At 44.0% G+C, this 22,878-nt stretch overlaps 1 protein-coding gene across 1 annotated transcript in view; it reads right to left on the bottom strand.

Annotated features, from left to right (window-relative positions):
- IGSF5 (immunoglobulin superfamily member 5) overlaps positions 1 to 14,885 on the bottom strand; it is a 31,507-nt gene extending 16,622 nt beyond the window's left edge. The window contains exons 1-5 of the mRNA XM_005494263.4: positions 14,603 to 14,885; positions 12,558 to 12,755; positions 5,793 to 6,113; positions 4,363 to 4,671; positions 160 to 288 (exon numbers count right to left, since the gene is read on the bottom strand). Of these exons, the coding sequence (XP_005494320.1) occupies positions 160 to 288; positions 4,363 to 4,671; positions 5,793 to 6,113; positions 12,558 to 12,615 (817 nt within the window). The 5' untranslated portion in view covers positions 12,616 to 12,755; positions 14,603 to 14,885. The remainder of the gene's footprint in view (positions 1 to 159; positions 289 to 4,362; positions 4,672 to 5,792; positions 6,114 to 12,557; positions 12,756 to 14,602) is intronic.
- Between the last annotated feature and the right edge of the window lie 7,993 nt (positions 14,886 to 22,878).

Here is a 22,878-nt window from a genome sequence, read left to right as displayed (position 1 = left end):
TCTTAAACAGGTCATGGCCAAGAGCAGGATGTGCCTGCTCAGTCTTCAGCTTACAGAAGTAAAATTAAAATTTGTGCAGCATCAGAACTGACACAAGTAGATTTATGTCTTACCAAAACCCCTTTTTAATGTTTAGCCCAGCTGTGAGGGTTCACTCACCTCTCCTCTTCAGGCAGCAGCGCACAGCGACCACAACAATAACGACCAGGAGAACAATGCCAAGGAATGAAAGCACAACTGCAAGCACAATAACCCACGTGCTCGTGTTGTCTTCACTGTAATAATTTTCTGTTAAATTAAATGGAGAAACATTGGACTATCAGAGCCTCACAACACCCTTTTCAGCATGTTTGCCTTTTCTGGCAGATGCTATTGAATGTTTGGTGAATATTTAACAAGGAGGCTGTGTTTTCCAAATGACAGACTCTGTTTTTATGGATGGCACCCAAGAATTTAAAACATTCCTGAATTCAAATCCTTTATTGCAGTTGTAGCTTCTCCTACTGCTTATTCTTTTCTGAAAAGCACAGGATTGCAAACATCAAACTTAACTTTATTTTATAATTATGCTGGGTATCCCAGAGTCCTTTGGAGACATTTGAGGAAAGGTGTTAAGATTCAGTTTAGGTGTTCATACTGCAAATATTGAATGTCTTGCCTGGCTGCTCTTGTCAGTGGAGAGAAAATAAGTATTTTGGGTTATAATTAATTTGATCAAATGTGTACGTGTGTCCCTTTTAATAAGGTGAACTGCTTTGAAAAAAAATGTCCATTTCTCCCCACAAACCACAGCAAGAGTTGTAGAGGATTAGAACAGTTGGTGATCTCTAGCCTGGAAAAATTATTTTTGTAATCAATTCCACCTTGGGATTTCTCTCAATGATTTCAACAAGTGTTTGATTTTGGGATGTGCTTGGTGGGACTCCTGTTCCTCACTTAAAAAGCACCAAAGAGCAAAACCAGTGGAGATCACACAGCTACTGACCCATCTTCTCTACAGCATGCTCACATTAACTGATTCCTTCATCTTTGCTGTAATCTACAGGGCTAAATGAGGGGATTTAAGGATAATTCAGTGTCTTGCTGAAATCAGCTGCTATGACCAAACAGCCCCCACGTCCACAGAATTTTAAAAATATCTTGCATTTAGAATTATAGAATCATGGAATGATTTGGGTTGGAATGGACCCCAAAGATGACTCAGTTCCACCCCCTGCCATGGGCAGAGACACCTTACACCATCCCAGGTTTATTCAATTCCTGGCCTTGGACACTTCCAGGGCTGGGGAATATTTTTCAGGCAGCTGGATGCACAAGGAAGATGCCAGTTCTGCTTGCCACATCATCCTGCCCCCTGGTTTGACCAAATATTCCAGAAGCACCTCCAGTTTGGGTTCCCTTTGGAAATCAGCCCCAAAACACTTTTGGCAGTTTAGAAACAATCTTCCAATCCAAATTACAGGTGTGAGATATGTGCACACTTGGCACAGTCCTGTTCCATGGGTTTTTAATTGCCTTTTTCTCATTTGAGGTCCCAATTAACAACTCCATAGCCACACAGCTTCTGGAAAAGGCACCACAGGAACGAGGGGGACTGGGAGCTGCTCAAGGTCAGGGCAATTGATGAAATTCCCTTATGTGGGAACCAGGTTTACCTGTGGCAGGGAATAAACTAAATCCTTTTAATCCAAATCCTTTCAAACTAAATCCTTTCCTGGGTGTCTGCTTGGGGTTTGGAGGTTTCAGACTCAAAAGATACAGAACCAAAACCTCCTACAAATCTTGAACCTCTGCCAGGGACCTGCATGCTTCAAAGCTCAGGTCACTGTCATTAAGCAATTTGTTCCAGTCCTCTCTAATCCTAATGTTCAACCAGCATGTTTGGAATTTCTTCTATTAGGAAAAAATCCAAGCACTCATTTTTACTGGAAGAAAAAATTACAGGATTTACTGCTGAAAATTAACAATAAATCCTGTAGACTGCCATCAATTGATGATAAACTTGTTCATAGTATTTTTATCTAGAAGTACTGCAACAGATATCTACATTTTACTACTTTTTGTTCCATAGAGGTGCCATGGGGGTTTCAAGATGACCAAAATATGAATGACATCTATTTAGCTAGAGGGGAAAGCTTAACCCTGGTGAGAAGGGAGGAGCTGAACACACCTGCACCAGCCACACCAAGGCGTTTCAGTCCCTGCCAGGGTCAGGTTATCTCCAAGAGATTTATGGAGCTGAAGCCACAAGGAGAGGGCACAACACAAACACTCCCACAGCTTCAGCATTTTTGTGTATCTGCAGTTTTGGAGGGTGCAGAAAGAAGCTGGAGCTGGGTGTGAATGAGGACAAACAGGGCTGCACGAGGGGGTGAAGGAGTTAAATCCCTTTGAGTCCTTAGGAAATGCAAACCAAGCTCCATGGAGTGTTCAGTGTGGACAGAGCCACTTCCTCATTCCACAGGGCCCATCCTCTGCTGCCATCCCGACCTCGGGCTCCTCCCTACGTTGTCCAAACATTGACAAAGTGTTTGCAGAAAAGGGGATTTTCCCAGGCAGTGAGGAATGAGAGACTGGAAAAACCTGCACGTGTCTCCTTGGACACTTTGGAGCTTTCTGGTTGAGCCCAAAAGCAAAGGACATCCAAAGGCTCATGGGAGGCTCTCCGTCCCCAACTTCTGCAGGTCAAAAAGCCTGCAGGAATTCAACACCAAAACCAATGACAGCCTGGACCCAGCTAAGGAACTGCCCCATGGATCCCATTCCAAGTAGCAGCTCTGTGAATGCATCTCCTGGGAAAACTCTGTAGGAGTTCCCAAATTTCAGGCACAGCCAAACTTCCCAAAAGAAGAGTGAGTGACAAGAAAATGCATCACTTTGCATGGAAAGACTGACCCAGAGGTGCAGCAAGGAGGGACATTCCCTCCCCAGGGGCTGGAGAGGGCTCAGATTTTCTGTAGTTCTTGTATTGCTTGAGAGAAACAAGGAATTTGATTCCCCCAGCTTTTAAGGGGGAAATTGATCTTTCTGTAGTTTTGGGAAGGATTTCTTATATCTTTGGAGCTGGTTGTGTTCTTTCCCAAGAGCCAGCTAAGGCTGAGCCCATGTATGAAAACTGGGACAAGCTCTTAGATTTGAGTATGATACATACATTATATACCTTCCTGTGTCACAAATTCCATACTTTCATTTCATCCTGATCATTTAAAGACTTCAGATTCTCCTCTCCTGTCAAATTTTGAGTGCCTGCTGCTGCTTCACAATGGTATTTCCAAAGAGAAATGAATGATGGTCCTATACAATCACAAATTACACACTAATAGTGCTTCATGACATCTGTTTTTCTCCTCTTCTGATTTGCAGGGAGTAGCTATGGAAACATCACAAATGAGTGGGCAGGGGAATTTATTAATTTCCTCAGGATAGTCCTATTTTGCTTAGTCAGTAATTAAGATCAATGTGACTACAAAAGGCCATATTAGGGATGGTAAAATCACCTTTTCCACCTGCATTTCCAAGCAAACACTTCTGAAAAAGGCCTGCTAATAATGATTCATACAGAAAACAGAGGGCACAGCTACTCAATCTTCTCCGTTGTTTATGTGTCAAAATGTCTGTACCAAACCCCTCATTGATACCCTCTAAGGATGTTTTGTGTGTGCCTTGTTCACCCATTGCAGAGGAAGAATCAGTTCATCAAGAGAAGCTGTCAGCATGATTACAACCTTAGCAAAAATATTTAGAGTTATCAAAGGCCTTGCTAACTGCTCTGGAGAGATTTGCATGACATCCCACTTTGGATTAAAGCAACTTTGGATTTCTTTAAGTGAAAGCCAATAAAAATCAACCTAATGCTCAGCCCAAAAAAATTCCATATGTGTTGGGACAGAATTTTTTCTGGGTTATGTGCAGAAATTGGGAGGGGTTTTTTTCCCAAATCAGGGGTAAAACTGGTATTGGATATTCCAGAGAACAATTTCACACAAGGGTTTGGCTTTGTAAGAAATTAATTTAATATGGCTGGCATGCTCTGATCAAGGGTATTTAAGATCTAAATTCCTTGGGTGTTTTCCTGGTCAAGGAGCAAAGGCTGGTTTTCCTAGCAGTGAATCCGCAGGAGTCAGAGGCAGATATTTGTCATTGGCTTTGTCCTGCTCAGCCCTACCTTGGGCTTCATGGTTCATTAGACTGCTAAAAGTACATTTAACCCTACCTGTACATCATGCTGTGACTCCTGGCCCTGAATCCCACACCCCAGAGGATTTCATTGGCAAACAGAGAACTTTCTAAAGCAAAACCAACCAGAACAAAACGCGCAGCCCTGAGCACAGGACTGGAAAAGCACAACAAACATTCACTTACCCGTGGCAGAGTTGTCAAAAATAAGAGTTACAGATGCATTCTGAGGGCTGGGGAGTGCTTCTATGTCAGCTAAACAAGTCAAAACCTCCGTGTCCCTCGGAGTCAGAGTTAAGGTGCTCAGGGCATTGTGGAGGCCATGAGATCCTGGGCTTTGCTGGGTGACATAGCTCGACTTATCAACCAAAGAGTCATTTGTCATCCAGGCAATGTCTGGAGCTGGAGCCCATCCTAAGGCTTCACAAACAATCTCAATTGTTTGGTTGTCTTTTACTGTTAAGGTGCTATTTTTGATGAGTAAAGATCCATTAACTGTGGGAGGGAAAAGATGTTTTTGTTCCTTCAGAACGTTTCGCTGCATTGCTTTCCTGCTGGTGGTTTTTAAATCTTATCTCGCTACCCAGAAATAGCTAAGCCTTGAGATATGAAGTGGAAAACAATTATTAATACAGATATACCACATGCATGATGGAAACATGCAGATATTTCAGCTACACTGGCCCATTACCCAATATGCTAAAGCACAAGTCTCAACTTTCAGTACCTTTCCAATAAAAAGCAGGAAATTGCACTTTTTGGACATCTTGACACATATCCAGCTGGAGGACAACATAGTGAAATAACAGTGTGTCTCTCTAAGTTTTAAATATGCTCAGGTCATATAAGAAGAGGTTTACAGATGGGTGATGAGATCAACACTGCACCAAGCCCCTCCTTGACAAATGGATGGTGCCTGGTGCTGAGATCCTGCTTTCCTGGCTGCAGGATGATGATGATGGAGCAGGAAAAAACAGGGGCAGTTAAAACCTCTGCTATTGGCACTCTGCATGGGACTCTAAAGCCCAATCAGTAAAATGAGGATGAGGAGGGCAGGAGGCAAAGGATGGGAAATGGGAGCATGTGCTCCTTCCCAGGGATAACCTGAGCAATTCCTCAGAGGATTCCCTGAAGTGCAGCACAATAAAACAGCTTTTTGCTGGCGGCTGTGATGCCTCAGGTTTGAGCTTTTCTATTTTTCAGGTTCTGTGCTGCTTTAGTGTGTGGGTCTGGGTTCACATTAGGGGATGGTGAACTCTGTGCCCAGAGCAGGGAGACAAAACAATTCCTGCTCCAGCTGGGCACCAAGGACAAATGACCCAAATCTCAGCCCAGAGCACAAACCCCATGGGCTGGAGAGAGAAAAACAAGCAGGGTGGGACTGCCTGGGCTAAAGCTGGAATAGGACAATGAACTGCAAGGTGCAAATGGAGCAGAACTGATCCCAGGGACAGAGCCCGTGCCCGGCCGTGCATTTTGGGGCCATTTTGGTTCATCTCGGGTGCAGCCCTGGCTGGGCTCTGGTGCTGCCCAAGGTGCATCCGTTTTCATAAATCCCTGCTTTATTCTTTAGCTCTGTTCTAGGTCAGCCTTCCCAGGGCATCAGCCATACACACCTTGAACAGAGAGGAAGGCAAAGTTGTTCTGGCTGGGCTGCTGGATGCTGCACTCGATCCTGCCAGAGTCACTCAGCTGGGTGTTGTGGATGATCAGCTCCGAGGTGAACTCATCCCCAGTGCTGTAGTTCCTGGAGGTGAAGCGTTCTGTGGTCTCCACAGAGCCCTGGGAGCTGAGCACAGTGAGCACAGGGCTGCCCTGGAAGAGCCAGATGATGACTTTCCATCCTGCAGACACCGTGCAGTTGAACCTGGCCTCGGAGCCAGCCAGCACCGTGGCGTTCTCAGGGCCTTTTGTGATGGAGTAACAAAAGCCCAGACCTATGAGGGAACCAAAATCAGTCCATAAATACATATACAACACCGGCAGAGGTGGCTGGATAGTGTGGAACATCTTAACCGGTTCAGAGATGGAGGTGTGCAATCTATTCTTTCACATCCTGCTTAGATTTCCCACTCCAAAATCACCTGTTTCTCTTCAGTAATTCACTGACTACCATTTTGCCTACAGAAAAATCCCGTTTTAACTAGGAAAATACATGAGTTGTCTACACTTTAAATAATTAAAGGAGTGCGTAACCAGTCCCTTTTCCATATCTTGGATTGCCACTGATTTTTTGCAGCCTCATCATTGCTCTTTCCCCTGTTCCTCAATCATTCATCACACACATTGTGATGTATTTCTTCTAAAGCCTTCCTAAAGGCTTTCTGTTATCCAAGGTGTGCTTAAACTCATTAGTTTTAACTCCTTGAAAGGAAGTGTGAATTTTGACCAATATTTTTCAGAGCTGAAAAATTCCTACCAATGTAATTTTGTTTTCCTTTCCTCCTCATAGACCCAGGGCCTCCCAGTGCCAACTCCACCAATTGCACAGGAATATTTTGAGTCCAAGCATGGACATTTCCCTCCTGCCAGGGGGATCTGCCTCCCCAAGGGAATATTCCTGCTGTGGTGCCCCAGTGCTTCCAGCTGAGCTCTGCATGATGGAAGCAATTAGACACTGCAGCCCATGGCAGTCTAATTAAAACCCCATGCCAGCAAAGTTGGCCTGAGAATAAGTGCTCCAATTATGTTCCAGGAGAAAGGAAGCCTGAAATGCTCATTACTCCCTTGCTAAGAGTATTCAGGGCAATGAAGTAATTATTAAGGGTTTTGTTCACACCAAGTTTGTTTTTAGGTAGTTTATTCATTAATGGATTAGCTATAAATTATTGAAAAAAAATTTTTTTTCAGTCAGCAGCTGATGTGAGAAGGACACACTGTATTTTTCACACAACAGGGGTGTTTGGAGTTTGTGTAAATGGAACCAGAGCCCAGTCTCAGTGAGGACATTGCAACAAGTGCCTCCGTGAGCTGCTCCCAGGACTGGGGTCTGGAACCTCATTGCTCCACTGCCCAGAGCCTTTTGCAGTTCCCAGCTGTCACCATGATATTTTCTGAAAAACCCCTTTGCCAGGATTTCTTCTCCTAGGAAGATGAGAAGCCTCAGCTTCTCCATGTTTTACTGCTCTGGAATGTGGTCGGGAGATTGTTTATCCAAACATGTGAATTGTTTTTAATTAATGACCAATCACCATCAGCTGTGTCAGACTCTGAGGAGTCAGTCACAAGTTTTTATTATTCATTTTTGTTAAGCCTTTGGGTGTATCCTTTCTCTTTCTTTAGTATAGTTTTATTATACTAAATAATATAGTATATTATTTAGTATAATATACAATATTATATTATATCATTGATATAATATAATGATTATATTATATCACATTATATATAATATAATATAATATAATATAATATAATATAATATAATATAATATAATATAATATAATATAATATAATATCCTTTTATATTTATATATAAATATAATTATATTTTAAAATATATTTTATATATAAAATATATAAAATATCACCAATTTTATATAATATTAATTGCATTTTATTATAGAATATTATATATGTTTATATATTATAAAATATATAATATTTTATAATATATAAATAGATCTATATAATACATAAAAATATATATTATATATAAATGTTTGCATATGATATGATTAATATAATATAATATCATTTATTTACATTATATATTTTATATAAATATTATATATTTATATAATATATTTTATATAATATAAATTATATTTTATTATAAAATATTATATATTACAAAATATATACTATTTTTATAAAATATATAAAAATATAAATATTATATATTTATATAATATATTAAAAATGTAATGTAATGTAATGTATTGTAATATTGTAATATATCAGCCTTCTGAGAACATGGAGTCAGATTCTCATCTCTCACCTCGTCCTAGGGACCCTCACAAACACCACACCCAGCCCACATTTAAGCCCTGTACATCCAACCAGGCTGGTGCCAGGGATTGTTCTTTAATATAAATAGCTCCTCTCTTTCCTCCCACCTGCTGCAGGCGTTTTCAGACTTCTTTGTTTTGCAGGATTGTGCAAACCTCGCTCTCCCTGGCTCTGTGTATGGCTGACTCTGAGCTCTGTCATGTTTACAAAAACCTCCACAAGAATTTTCCACCTTCCTGGGTTATGTTACCTCTGCCATGCCCCTCAGTCTGCTGAGCATATCTGTGTGTGAGCAACAAAACATTAAATGAAAAGCAAATTTTACCTACTGTGATAATTAATAAAGCCAGATAAGATTAAGTAAATCATATTTCTGTTCAAATTAAAACTTACCCACTCTGCCCCTCTTAATGCAAACTGTTCTCTGTGCACTTGGAATTTATTTCTATGCCTGTGCAAACACTCTGCTTTTTCAAGGAGCTGTGGTCTGCCAGCGCTCTGAATAAATGGTTCAACTTTCAGGACAATGCTTGCTGTTAATTAATCTTTGAAATTTATCCCTAAACAGGAATAATCAGTGATCATTTGCTCTAAAAATAATTGTCTGTGTTGCTTTTGCTTTCTTCAGGGCAGTATAGGCAGGTAGGTATGAGTTAATCATTTATCTGTGATAATTTTTTTTTATCAGTCCATAGGTAAGGAAGGATCCACATCTCCTTCCACCAGCCATGTCTGCTGGAGCAATAAATGACATTTCCCTGATTGCTGCCCCATGGGGAAAGGTCCCTGAGCCCTGCATGGGGATCCTTGGGGAGGCAGAAGGGCTCAGGAGTGGGACATAACCTCTCCTGCATTTAGCTCCCAGCCAATAAAGGAGTTCCATCAGCTTTCTCCACCTGTGGCCTGAATGGTTCTGGTGATTTCTCCTTTGCCTCTTTATCTCCTTGCTTTTATTGTTTGTTCTGCACGTGGAGTCCTGAACCAACAGCGTGTTCCATTGTCCAAGCCGCGCACAAACAGTGACAAAGTCACCTGTGGGAGGTCACAGAGGACATTCATGGCACAAAAGGGATCCAAACCCAGCCACCAGTGCTGGACCTTGCCTCATGCACTGGGGGGAAAAAAATGTTAGTGCTGCTTTCATTTGCATCCTGCTTCAAAAATACCTTGCAGATGGTTGCTTTTAAACAAATTAAGGGCTAGATTCTCATTGCACTTTACAGGAATTACGTGTTCAGCTCTCCACAGCTGCTTTAGCATCTGCTTCCCCCCACGGCAGCAGGGAGAGATCCCACCCAGGCAGAGAGCAGGGAAATGCTGGGCTGGCTCCCTGATCACCCCCGGGCTGAGGGAGGACTCCTTCTCTGAGGCTCATCACTCACTGTTTGCAGAGCAGTCAGCAGCGGTGAAAATTTGCTTAAATGAAGTGTTTATGGTGTTTCTGGTGTCCCAGGTGCCTCCCAGCAACACACACAGCACAAACCAGCTCCTCTGTGAGCTGGGGTTTTCCCTGCTCTGCCACACAAATTCCCTGTCACACCACTGCAGGCTGTGAAGAAATGAAAATGCACCTTGTGCAGGGTGATGCCTGCACTGAGGGAACCTCATTTGCCATAGAGCCACCCTTGCCCTTCATCAGCAATGATTTTATTCCCCACTTGAATGAACCCCAAAGGAACACTATTCCACCCTGGATTTTCAACAACAAGGGCACTGAGACCTGGCTACCTCCTCTTCCTTGCCTCCTGTCCTCTGCTGGCTCTGCCTTTCCTCTTTTGTGAGTGACCTATTTGGATGCAGCACAGGGAAGAACAGGATGAGCTTATCCTTTTGCCATAATGATTCCTCTTTTTATTTCAGCCTCATTATCGTATTTCAAAATAATCTCCCCCTCTCAACCCATATTGCCATTCCATAAACACTGCTTTTCATCCTTCACTTTTTGTATCCAATATCTGTCTTTCTCCCTTCCCTCTCTGCTCTATCTGTTTGAATTTCTACATCTTTGTTTTTCCTTTACCGCCTCTTTGAAATTCCTTTTTCTCTTCAGTCTCCTGCTCATCCCACCTTGCCTCCTACCTCCCCTTTCTCACCACTGCTCCAGCCACAGCTCTGCTATCAGCTGTTAAACACACAACAATAAATAAATAAATAAATAAATAAATAAATAAATAAAGCACCTCGAGTTTGTCTCAAAACCCAACAGCCCTGCAGCTGAGCTTTTTGAACACCAAAGTAGGTTAGAGCTTGTCAGAGCCTGCAGCGAGGCACTGGCTCGTACACTCGTGTTAACAAGAATTTTTAAATGCTTACAGGATGTTTCTGTCAAGTAATACCAGACTCCTGATGCTCAGCAACTCGTTATTTCCTCCCACCTGCACACAAACCTCTCCACAGCCCCCAGGCTTGTGTTGCTCTCTCCTCTCACTCAATATTTGACAGAAATCCCTGGTAGAACTTCCCAGTGCTCAAAAAAAATAGAGATCCAGGGATTTCCTGAGCCAAAAATTGCTTTTTTGTGGTATTTTCTGGGGTCCTCATCATGGGAAGGAAATGATGAATCTGACTCCATGTTCTTAGAAGGTTAATTTATTATTTTATGGTATATTATATTATATTATATTATATTATATTATATTATATTATATTATATATCATATCATATCATATCATATCATATCATATATCATATCATGAAAGGATACAGACAGAAGGCTTAACAAGATACTAATTAAAAACTCCTGATTCTATCCTCACAATTCATATGTTGGATAAAAAGAATCTCCAGACCACATTCCAAAGCAGCAAACACAGGAGAAGCAAATCAGATAATTATTGTTTTCCTTTTTCTCTGAGGTTTCCTCAGCTTCCCAAGAGAAGAAATCCTGGTGAAGGGATTTTTCAGCAAATATGATGGTGACACTTCTGCACCTATGGATCTACCCTTTATGATATTTGTTTCTATGTTTTTTTCAGCCTGTTTATAATTTGATACCCCTCACAGCCAGTGACCATGAGCTTCACTATTTAATGACATGGTCTGAGAAAAGAACAGTCTTTGATTAGCCTTAAATCTGATACTTTTAGTGGTTACCACAAATTCTTTTTGCTACGAGAAATTATGGATAATCATTTCACCATTCACTTCCATAAAATTCATCTTTTTAATACATTTTTACCATTTATTCTTCTTTACAAGCAGGAAAAAGATACCCCAGTCTAATGAAGCCTCTTTATCCTTCCCTCCTAGGCAAGAGGAGCTTTGGATGCCCCATCCTGGAAGTGTTCAGGGCTGATGGCGCACTGAGGAACCTGCTCTGGTGAAAAATGTCCCTGCCCAAACAGGGAGGCTGGAACTGGAAGATTTTTAAGGTCCTTTCCAACCCAAATCCTCCTATGATTCTTTATTCTGTACCTTAGAACAGCTCCATCACACTTTGTAGCTTTCTCAGATCTGTCCTGTTTGTGATGGAAGGGTTAACAAAACAGCCAATATCTGAGATGAAACCTTTCTGTGGGTTTACATCATGCCAGGTTTCATTTTACCTGCCCTTGCTGAAGACATTAAATGGTGAAATTTTCTCCCTTTTTCAGCAATTTTCTCTCTTTCCAAGGCATCTATTATTTTCTCCACTAGACACTGCATTTAAGAGAGGCTTTGCATTGAATGCTTTCTCTGCCTTTCTTACTTACAGATCTGACATCATGACAATTTCTGGCAAATCTTCCTGGTCCCTTTTTGGATTTGGCTGCCCTAAGTAATTCTGCACTGCAAAGTCTGCCACCTCACAGCTCCCTCCTCTTCACCAGATTGTTTAAGAGCTTGTTGAATGCCACACATCCCTGTGCAGCTCCCCTGCTCAGAACACTCAGTGTTTATCCCTGCATTGTGTTTCCTTTCACTGTTAATCCATGACAACACCTTTCCCCTCATCCCACTGCAGCTCATTCCTGTCAGAGCCTCTTAAAATTCCAACTAGACTATAATTAAAAAAAAAAAAAATCAACCTTGTCTCCATTACCCAACTAGTCACTTGATATTCGCTTTTCCTCTAAAGCTTTGCCACCAAGACACTTTTAATCTGAATTGGTGGTAAACTAGCAATGTGATAATTTGCATTTACTTCTGGAAGTAAAAACCAGCTGCTGATGCTGAGTTCTCTACAGATACACCCTCAAAAGCAGTCCCAAACAGGAGGAAGAGAAAAACAAGGAAACTGAAAGAGGGCAGCCCTCCCACCCCACATTCTGCTCAGTCCTTCACACTCAAGCACACTTTAGGTTGTTCAGGCTTGAAATACAAACATCTCCTTTCAAACAGTTGAAATAATCAGCCTGAGCTCATCCCCAAGGCCATTTCCACCACCCTGAAATGAGTGCCCACATTTTGTCCATGCTGGTTCATCCCATGGTTATGAACAGATCCTACCTGGCAGCGAGGCAGTCAGGATGAGGGGGAGCAAAATGCATTTCTGGAAGCTCTCCATTGGAGCATTCTCTCCTGGTCCCCAAGGCAGGAAGCCACCAGTGGTCACTGCATGCTTGAGAGGACAGAGCTGAAGGACAGAACTCCTGAAGAAACTCAGGAATGAGTTTGGTTGCTGTGACGAGGGTGACTTTGTGTGACCTGTTCCACCACCAAGGGGAAAAGATTAAATAAGGGAGGGTTTGGAAGCAGAGCAGAGTCCTTCCTCAAATAACTGTTTTAAAGACACAGAAGAATTTGTTTTCAACAGAGAAACCTCCTCTTGCAGATCTCCCATTCCTCAGCCCCTCCTGCTTCAGCACTGACAGGGCCAGGGCAGCTCCAGCTGCACCATTAAAGTTTTGAACAATTAGGAAAAATAATTCTCTGAGCTGCTGCACTTCTGAGGATGAGAAACATCCAATCTCCCCCCCAGCTGCCCAGACTGAGTCCTCAGAAAGGCTGAAAATGCAAAAAAAAATCCCCAGAGTTATTCCTCAAAACCTGAGAGTGCCTCCTATACCCCACAATAAACCACCTGCACTTCTCCACTGTGGTCAGAAATAATGCACAGATTCTGGGTGTGAGACACCACCTGACTCCCATATTTTCTGCTTTTTCAGTGTTTGTGATTCACTTGTCAGATATTCTCCTCCTCCCCCTCAAAATATGTGGGAGAGGCTTTGACTGCACTTGGTTTACAAATTCCTCATCTGGGCCACTGAAGCTTGCCTTTGTGAAAGGAACCCGGGCCAGGGGATGTGGTTTTGTGGCCAGACCAAATTTCTTGTCAGGAAAAGTGTTTCTGACTGCTGGGGTGCTCTTTGTGGCAGCTCTGTGCAGTGCATGACAATTCAGTGTCACCACAGGGACACCCTGGGTTCCCTGCAGCACCAGGAGGTACCAGAGCTCCGTTCCCTGCTGGAATCTGGCAGGCTCAGCTTTCATTTCTGTCCACATTTTCCCATTTTCATCCACATTTTTCCCATTTTCATCCACATTTTCCAAGCTTTTAGTTTACCCTGGGAACCTTCAAGGTTCCCTGTCAACTTAATCAACATTTTCAGCCAAGCCTGTGGGCTGATTTCTTCACCTGTTTGTTCAGGTTTTCCTAGTGTGTTTTAAAAGGTTTTGGGGTATTTTTACTTCCATGTTTTATGTGTGGAGGAGTCCCCAGCAGGCAGGTGGGGAGGGAGGGTCACTGTGCAGGGCCTGCAGGGATTTCTGTGTGCTCTGTCACTGTCACAGCTCTTGGCTGTCACACACAAACCAGTCAGGATTACAGGGGCTGGTATCATCTGTCACACCAAGCGAAACAGCCTGAGTAAAGCACCAGGGAACAAATCCAAAAGACAGGGCTGGGTCCTTTTCCAGGAAGCTGTGACACCAAGCAGGATTTCCAAGCAGAACAGCAGCCTTCATACCCCCCCCTGACAAATCCAAAGCAACCTGAGCTGGGCAAAGTTTTACATGGGGAGGAATAAACTGGCAAGAACATTGTGCCAAATCCAGGACAAAAATCAGTAAACAGCTTGAGGTGAAGTAAAGCAAGGCAGGAAAGGGAGGGATCTATAATATTTTGTTTTACTTTGTTTCAAAATGGACTTTCAAAGGGCTGGGAAATACAATCTGATCCCCAGATGAAACAGGATATTTTGGCTGAGGATGAATTAAATGCCTGGGTTTGTTTTGGGCTGCTTTTCCCCTCCTCTGCCGGTGCATGGGTGACTCACGTTGCTCTGAGCCTGCTCCCTCCCTCATCCACGACACAGGCAGGGGATAACAACAATAATCATCCCCTCCAGGAATGGCAGCTCGGCCCAGAGAGGAGCTCAATGCTTTGGGCACCCCACGACAGCCACCAACCCCAAATGCCAGGAAGCAGAACAGCAGACAGAGCCACAAACCCCTCCTGCCACCCACGGCAGGCTCCATGCTGAGGCAGGAGCAGGGAAAGGACTGAAAGGGCTAAATTATCTTCCATCCGGGAAGCAAATCCAGGGCTTTACCTGGATCACATCCCTGGCGCTGAGCTCTGTCACCGCTTCCCTCTGACGGCACCTCCGGCTCCCGCTGCCCACAGGGGCTGGAGGGGATCCAGGGGAGGATCCCGGGCCTGCCCGCACCTGTGTCCCCAGGAAACGTCCCTCGGGTGCTGGGGACACTGTCTGCGAGGGAAGGGAGGCTGCTCCGAGCTGTGCCCCAGCCGCAGGCCGTGCCTGGCACTGTGACACACGGCAGGGATGGCCTCTGCCTTCCCCCGCCCTGTGCCTGTCAATGTTTAACCGGCCCGGAGGAAGTGACACGCACGGTGACACACCGAGCCAGCCCTGCACGGTGACATGGAGCGAACTGAGCCCCGCACGGTGGCACACCGAGCCAGCCCTGCACGGTGACACACGGGGCGAACAAATCCGCATGGTGACACACGGAGCTGGCTCTGCATGGTGACACACGGAGCCAACAACCCCGCAAGGTGATCACACGGAGCTGGCTCTGCACGGTGACACACGGAGCAAACTCAACCCCGTACGGTGACACACGGAGTGAACCCCGCACGGTGACACATGGAGCAAACTGAGCCCTGTACGGTGACACACGGAGCCAACAACCCCACACGGTGACACACGGAGCCAGCCCCACACGGTGACACAGAGCAAACCCCGCACGGTGACACACGGAGCTGGCTCTGCATGGTGACACACGGAGAGAACTCAACCTCGCACGGTGACACACGGAGCCAACAACTCCGCATGGTGACACACGGAGCAAACCCCGCACGGTGACACACGGAGCTGGCTCTGCATGACAACACACGGAGTGAACTCAATCCCGCACGGTGTCACAGAGCCAACAACCCCGCACGGGGACACACGGAACGAGCCCTGCACGGTGACACACGGAGCAAACTGAGCCCCGCATGGTGACACGTGCACCCGACAACCCCGCACGGTGACACATGGAGCGAACTGAGGCCCGCACGGTGACACACGGAGCGAGCCTCGCATGGTGACAGACGGAGCACCGTGAAAGTGCCGCGACCAGACACGGACATGGCCGTGGAGAGTGCTCGGGGCGGCCAGGGGGGCAATTGGCAGGGGACAGGGATGGCCTGGGACACGTGACCCTGTCACAGGGACACAGGTGACAGCCATGGTGCCAATTTCCCATTACAGTGACACAGGTGAGAGCCATGGTGCCTGGGACAGGTGTCCCCACTCAGTGACAGGTGAGAGCCATGGTCTCTGGGATGGATGTCCCCTGTTACAGGGACACAGGTGACCCCCATGGTGTCTGGAATGGGTGTCTTCTCACAGTGACACAGGTGAGTGTGATGGTGCCAATTTCCCCTGTCACAGTGACACAGGTGAATGCAATCGAGCCAATTTCTCCTGTTACAGTGACACAGGTGAGAGCCATGGTGCCTGGAAGAGATGTCCCCTGTTATAATGACACAGGTGAGTGTGATTGTGTCTGGAATAGGTATCCCCTGACACAGTGACACAGGTAATCACTATGGTCCCTGGGACTGGTGTCCCCTGTCACAGGGACACAGGTCAGAGCCATGGTGCCAGTTTCCCCCGTTATAATGACACAGGTGTGTGCAGTGGTGCCTAACACTGATGTCCCCTGTTATACTGACACATGTGAGTGACCAGTGCCTGACACTGATTTCCCCTGTTACAATGGCACAGGTGAGTGCAATGGTGCCAGTGTCAGTTATTCTGGCACAGGTGAGTGTGATGTGTCTGGAATGGATGTCCCCTGTTACAATGACACAGGTGAGTGCAACAGTGCCTGGCACTGATGTCCCCTGTTACAATGGCATGGGTGAGAATGATATGCCTGGCACTGATGTCCCCTGTTACAATGGCACAGGTGAGTGTGATGTGTCTGGAATGCATGTCCCCTGTTACAATGGCACAGGTGAGTGTGATGTGTCTGGAATGGATGTCCCCTGTTACAGTGACACAGGTGAGTGTGATGTGCCTGGCACTGATGTCCCCTGTTGCAATGACACAGGTGAGTGTGATGTGTCTGGAATGCATGTCCCCTGTTACAATGGCACAGGTGAGTGTGATGTGCCTGGCACTGATGTCCCCTGTTACAATGGCACAGGTGAGTGTGATGTGTCTGGAATGGATGTCCCCTGTTACAGTGACACAGGTGAGTGTGATGTGCCTGGCACTGATGTCCCCTGTTACAATGGCACAGGTGAGTGTGATGTGCCTGGCACTGATGTCCCCTGTTACAATGGCACAGGTGTGATGGGGCTGGAGGACACCCCACTGTTAAAATGCCCAGGCAGGGTGGCAGAGAGCAGGAGTGCCTGTGCCAGCCATGGCCCTGCCAGTGGTCACTGTCACCCCCGCTGGGGGTGCTGAGGTCCACCAGCAGCCCTGGACAGGGTGAGGGGCTGAGCCAGGGCCAGGGAGCATCCAAGGGATCATCTGCAGCTGGAGGAGATGTAGCAGGGCTGCAGGTAAGGCTTTGTAAGAGCTCAGGTGTAAAGCTTTTCAGGTAAACCTTTTGCATGTAAAACCAAGGTGCCCATCCAGGATCAGGCTGTGGCAGCCCTGGGGAGCATCACAGAGTCACAGAATCAATTAGGGTGGAAAAAAATACCTCTGAGATCATCAAGTCCAACCTTTGACCGAACATCACCTCATCAACCCGACCGGAGCGCTGAGTGCCACGCCCTTAAACGCCTCTCAAAGCCTTTCCTTAAACGTCTCCAGGGACAGTAGCTCCACCTCCCCGGGAGTGCTTTCCAGTGTTTAATCACCTTTTCTGTGATGAAATTCATCCTGATGGCCCGGGAGACCGAGGGGGTTGTGTGTGTGAGATGTTCCTATAGCCTTTGTCTCCTTCCAAGAACTGCATCCGGCATTTTATGCCATTGCTGGTCAGTGAATTGAACTGATGTGACACTTCAGGGAGTTTTTATGATGACCTTAAATTGTGAAAAAGGGATGTAAAGCTTCCCTAAACTGTATTTCTTATAAGCACAGTAACAGTAGCAAGTAGAAACTAATGCCACAGTGACTCAAAATGGAAAGGTTCAGCAAAGGGAAATGAATCATTCAGTTTGGAGAATAGTGAGAAATTTCTGAAAATTAATTTTAAAAACTTTGCTTTATTAGAAAAAATATTGCCCAGATTTGTTAAAAAAAAAAAAGCCATGAAAGCTGCAGGAAGAGGTTTTTTTGACCAGTTATAATTTTTTGTTACTATTTCCTTGACTTTACAAACCTTCTTTTTTAAAGTCTAAAACATCACACTCTTGTTCCACCTACTCAAATAACAGTATTGTTGAAATGCTTTCCATACAGGTGTGTCTGAATAAAGCTAGAGAAAAAAAAAAAAAAGAGATAAATAACATCTAATGAGCACTTTCCATCTCTGGTTGCCCAAGCAGGAGAAGTGCAGAAGGTTAAAATGAATTTTCAACTTGAATTAGTCAAGATAACCCTTCATAAAAACACTATGGAAAGGATAATTTTAGAACTTTTTCAAAGCTATCATTTGGCACCTCTAATTGGGATTGTCCTCCCTACACTGAGGGGATGGACATGAACCAGTGAAGAGCAATTAAAGAGATAGCAGAGCCAAAATCAGCTGTTAGAAAAGACCATCACATGTATTGACATTTTATTAATTATTAATTACTGCCCTTGTCAGCTCCTTCCTTCTTTGGCCTTCCTAATGAACCATGGTGTTGGGATGAGTAAAACCTTGGGTGAGAATGGATGGGATGGGATGAAGTGGTGTGACGGTGTTCACAGGGGTCTGAGGATGAGGGAAGAGATGAGGATCTGACTCCATGTTTCAGAAGGCTGATTTATTATTTTATGATATATATTGCATTAAAACTATACTAAAAGAATAGAAGGAAAAGTTTCATCTCAGAAGGCTGGCTATGCTAAGAATAGAAAAGAAAAGAATTATAACAAAGGCAGCTGCCTCAGACTCTCTGCCCGAGCCAGCTGACTGTGATTGCCATTAATTAGAAACAACCACATGAAACCAATCCCAGATGCACCTGTTGCATTCCACAGCAGCGGATAACCATTGTTTACATTCTGTCCCTGAGGCCTCTCAGCTTCTCAGGAGGAAAAAATCTTAAGGAAAGATTTTAATGAAAAGATGTCTGTGACAGAGTGGGGTAAGATGGAGTGTGATAAGTTGTGGTCCCCGGTGTGCATGCACAAGGTTACCCTTGCTCATGATTTTTAAAAGACCAGGTCCTTACTTTTCCAGCCTGATTTCAATGGAAAAGCATCTTGGTCATTCTGCGAATCACCAGGCAAGTCCTGCCTCCCATCCACTTCCCCAAGACACTTCTTTCCAATTTTTCCTTTTTCTTCTGCTGGTGAGTAGGAGGATTTTCACCCTTTCCCCCCTCCCAGCCCTTCCATACCCATTTCTGGGTGGTGTGTACACTGTGAACTCCTAAGGAACCCCCCACAATTTTGTTCTGGGGTGTGTGAGGCTGGAACATATGTCTGCACAGCTTGCTGTGCCATCCCACACAAGGAGCTCTGAGGGAAATGGACTTCCTGGGATTCACTCAGGGAAACCTTCTGTCACTGCCACCGGGGCCACAAGTGTCATTTCTGTCTCCCCTGCAGGAGAATGGGACAAATTGTCACTGTGGGAATGGCTTCAGATGAAAAGAGCTGGTTTAGATTGGATATTGGGAATAAATCCTTCCCTGTGGGGGTGGGCAAGCCCTGGCACAGGGTGCCCAGAGAAGCTGTGGCTGCCCCTGTGTGGGAAATGGATTTGTAGAAAATTCTCAAAGACAGAAGGCTCACACAGTGTGTGCATCTGTCTGCAAACTTTAAGATAAGAAATACTGACTTTAAAATACCATAGAATAGGACAGACATAGTTGAGAGAGAACTAGAACTAGAAACAAGTTTCAAATACAAATAGGTATCTAGTCTTACAAAAAAGACTAGATATTTTAGAGAAATAGAACTATGAAAGGTGCCTTGTAGTAAAACCCACAAGGGGTAATTTTAAATTATTGGCTTTAAGGCATTTACATCATGGTGTGGCTAAAGCTAATAAGCCAAGAAATGCTGATAATGTATTGTAATTAAGAAATAGTTAAATTCTGATTGTAGCAGTGTAAATTGTAACATCTGTATTGTCTCACCCTTCACATGAGACTGAAATAAAATAAAAGTTTCTAAATTGCCTCTCAGTTACCCCATCTCTAAGTCAGAAAAAAACTTCATCCAACACCCCTGGATCCCTGGCAGTGGCCAAGGCCAGGTTGGAATTGGGGCTTGGAGCAGCCTGGGACAGTGGAAGATGTCCCTGCCATGGCACAGGAGTTGGAACTGGATGATTTTTAAGGTCTTTTCCAGCCCAAACCATTCTGTGATAGAAAATGAGCGATATTTAGACACCTTCATCTGCAAAATCACCAAGCCTTACAGTTCCATGCTGTATTTTGGGTTATTTAGCTGAGTCAGAGAAAATAATGATCAGATTGTCTGAGCACTAAAACAGCAAAGAAAAGCCACTTTCTGATTAAAGCTGATTTGAGGTTGGTGCTAGAAACAAAAATAAGATTCTTAATTTCTTCATGAAAATGGGCTTGAAAGGAGGTTGGACCATTGTAAGGATTTTGAGAAATGGCTTCCTATCCAAGAAATAAATGTTGTTTTCTCTCATGAAGAGCAAGGGAACTGAAACCCCTAGAAAAGACAAAGGCAGGAACAAAGCTGCTCATGGGGATGAATTAGTTACCTCTGTCTTGCCGCCCACAGGATGCTGCTCTCCAGTAGCAAATCAGGCCAAAGAGATGCTAAGACATTAAACCAGAGGAAGAGTTGGAAAAGTTTTCCTCTCTTTCTATGCTCTTCCTCCTTTCCTCTGACGTTCTCCAAAATATCTGGTGTTCTGCAAGGTGTTTCTCATTCAAAACAGATTTTATTCGTGTTAGGTGTAGAAGTCTGAGTGAGACACACAGATCTCTCTCTGTCTCTAATGAGTGTTTTTAAATCTTATAATTAGTCTGTTAGTGTAGTCACATTTTTCCTTAATCAGAAGCTTAGAGGGAAAAAAAGCTCTGGAAATAATAGGGCTGGGCCATTTCCTCTTTGTGTCACCTCTGTAAACACTGAGATGCATTTTCCCCCATTGTCTCCCTCCTTATTTTCACTCCAGAGGAATCTGAAGGGCTGGACTGGACTTTGTGGTTTAAACTGCAAAATTAGCTGAGACCAATCCCACCAGGTTGCTTCCCACTGGTCTGAGGAATCCTTCTTTGTCTCTTTCCAGAGAAGTCAGGTAATATTTGCCTTGATGTAAACATTAATGAAATTATGCTGCCATGAATCTAGGCCACGATAAATTCTCAAAAACCTTGTAATACCAATTTAACCCCTCTAATTTTTTCTTTAATTCCTTTTTTTTCCCTTTTTTTCCTTGCTGATTATTATTATTATTTCTTGATTATAATAACGCCAGTTATATTATATTATATTATATTATATTATATTATATTATATTATATTATATTATATTATATTATATTATATTATATTATATTATACATTATATATAATACATTATATATTATATATTATATAGTTATATATTATTTCATAGTTATTATAATCACAATTGCTGTGGGCCCTTAATGAGGAAAGCTTTGGACATAATCTTCTTCCAGACTTTCACACCCAGGAGGCCTCAGGATTCAACACTTTTTTTTTTTTTTGGGCACAAATGCCCTCAACAGTTTTTATTTGTCCTGAAAAAATCTGCACAACTGGAATTCTGTTCTCCAGTCCTCTCCTGCCAGCACTCCTTGGGAACAACATTCCATGCTTCCCCTTTGCCCGGTGCATTTCTCCTCTCCAGCCCTGAAACCAGTGAGTTGTAGCTGGAAAAAATGAAAATGTCATCATTCAGGCCAGGTAGGTGAAGACATTTATCATTTCTTACTTCATCTTGCCAGTTCAGGCAAGATGAAGTAAGAAACTTTATCACACAGTGACAGAAGATGCAGCTCTGGTGCTGTCAGAGGGAGTGTAAATCTGAGAAGGAAATTTTTTAATACATCAGTTCCCCTAGCAACATTTTCTTTAGCTTTAGAAATGCTTTGTCTCTGATTCAAACAGCTTTAATTGCTCTGGTTATCCTCCAGTTTATTCTAAAGAACTTTTCAATGCGTGATAATGTGCCAGGAAAAGGGAAACATCATTCTCTACACTCATAATCATGATTGCATTTTTCATTATTGCTTAAGGTCATGCTTTTTACACTCTTCCTGAGGCTTACATGGAAAACAGATTATTCAAGGAGTTCAAGCAAAGTGCAAATCTCTCCAGAGCTCCTCTAAAACTGGTGCTCACCACCTCTCTCTAGCAAGCACAGTGAGCCCAGCTCTGGGCACAGCAGATGGACAAAGCTTTGTCAGAGGAATGCACACACAGACACTGAGTCCAGGGCTCCAAATCCAACAGGACTTCCCAGGAAAATTACCATAGGACTATGGAATTAAACCCCTTTTCACACAGAATCCCCCAGAATTTATAGTATTGGAAGGGACCTCTGAAGTTCATTTGTCCAACACCCCCAGGCCTTTCTTGTTTTCCTGATGGTTTTGCAAGGGCTGCCAGTTATGAGAAAGATTTCTACTCACACCTCTGAAAATAGAATATTAATGAATATTCCCCAAGTGCCCTGTGGGGGTACCAGCTGTGGGTTTCTCTGGATCTGGATTGAAGGCACTTGAGATGGTGTTTCATGTTCACACTCAGGTGTTTATTATTTCTTTTCAGTAAAACAGTCTGCTGTGAGTTCAGCAGCTTTTCATCAGAAGGCACAAAATGGCAACAATCTCTTGGTACAAAGGCTTTTAAGACTAAACTATCCAATGTAGAACTGACACCTGGATTATTTTCCCTTTTAACCCAATAACTGATCCCACAGAGCTGCAATGGGGACTTTTCTGCCCAATTACAAAATGCCACCCAAACCCATGGAGAAGAAGGAAGAAGCAGCATGAAGAAGAAACCCAGGACAACACCCTGTGCCCTCCATCTTGCTTCCATCCACAACACACTAAAAACCCCAAACCCTCAATTTCTCACCAAGTGATACACCTACACTATTCTCTATAATCTATTTCACACTTTTGTGGATTCCGGTCTATCTTGAAGTCTGGGAAACTTTCTCCATGAATGAGGGTCAGAGTCAGTGCTGCCCTGGGGATCAGGGCACCCCAGAGCAGACACAGAAATATTCCCAGTGCCCTGGG

This window comes from Zonotrichia albicollis, chromosome 2 (genome assembly GCF_047830755.1).
Source record: "Zonotrichia albicollis isolate bZonAlb1 chromosome 2, bZonAlb1.hap1, whole genome shotgun sequence".
NCBI classification, from domain to species: Eukaryota; Metazoa; Chordata; class Aves; order Passeriformes; family Passerellidae; genus Zonotrichia; species Zonotrichia albicollis.
This window is presented reverse-complemented; position numbering and strand designations above follow the sequence as displayed.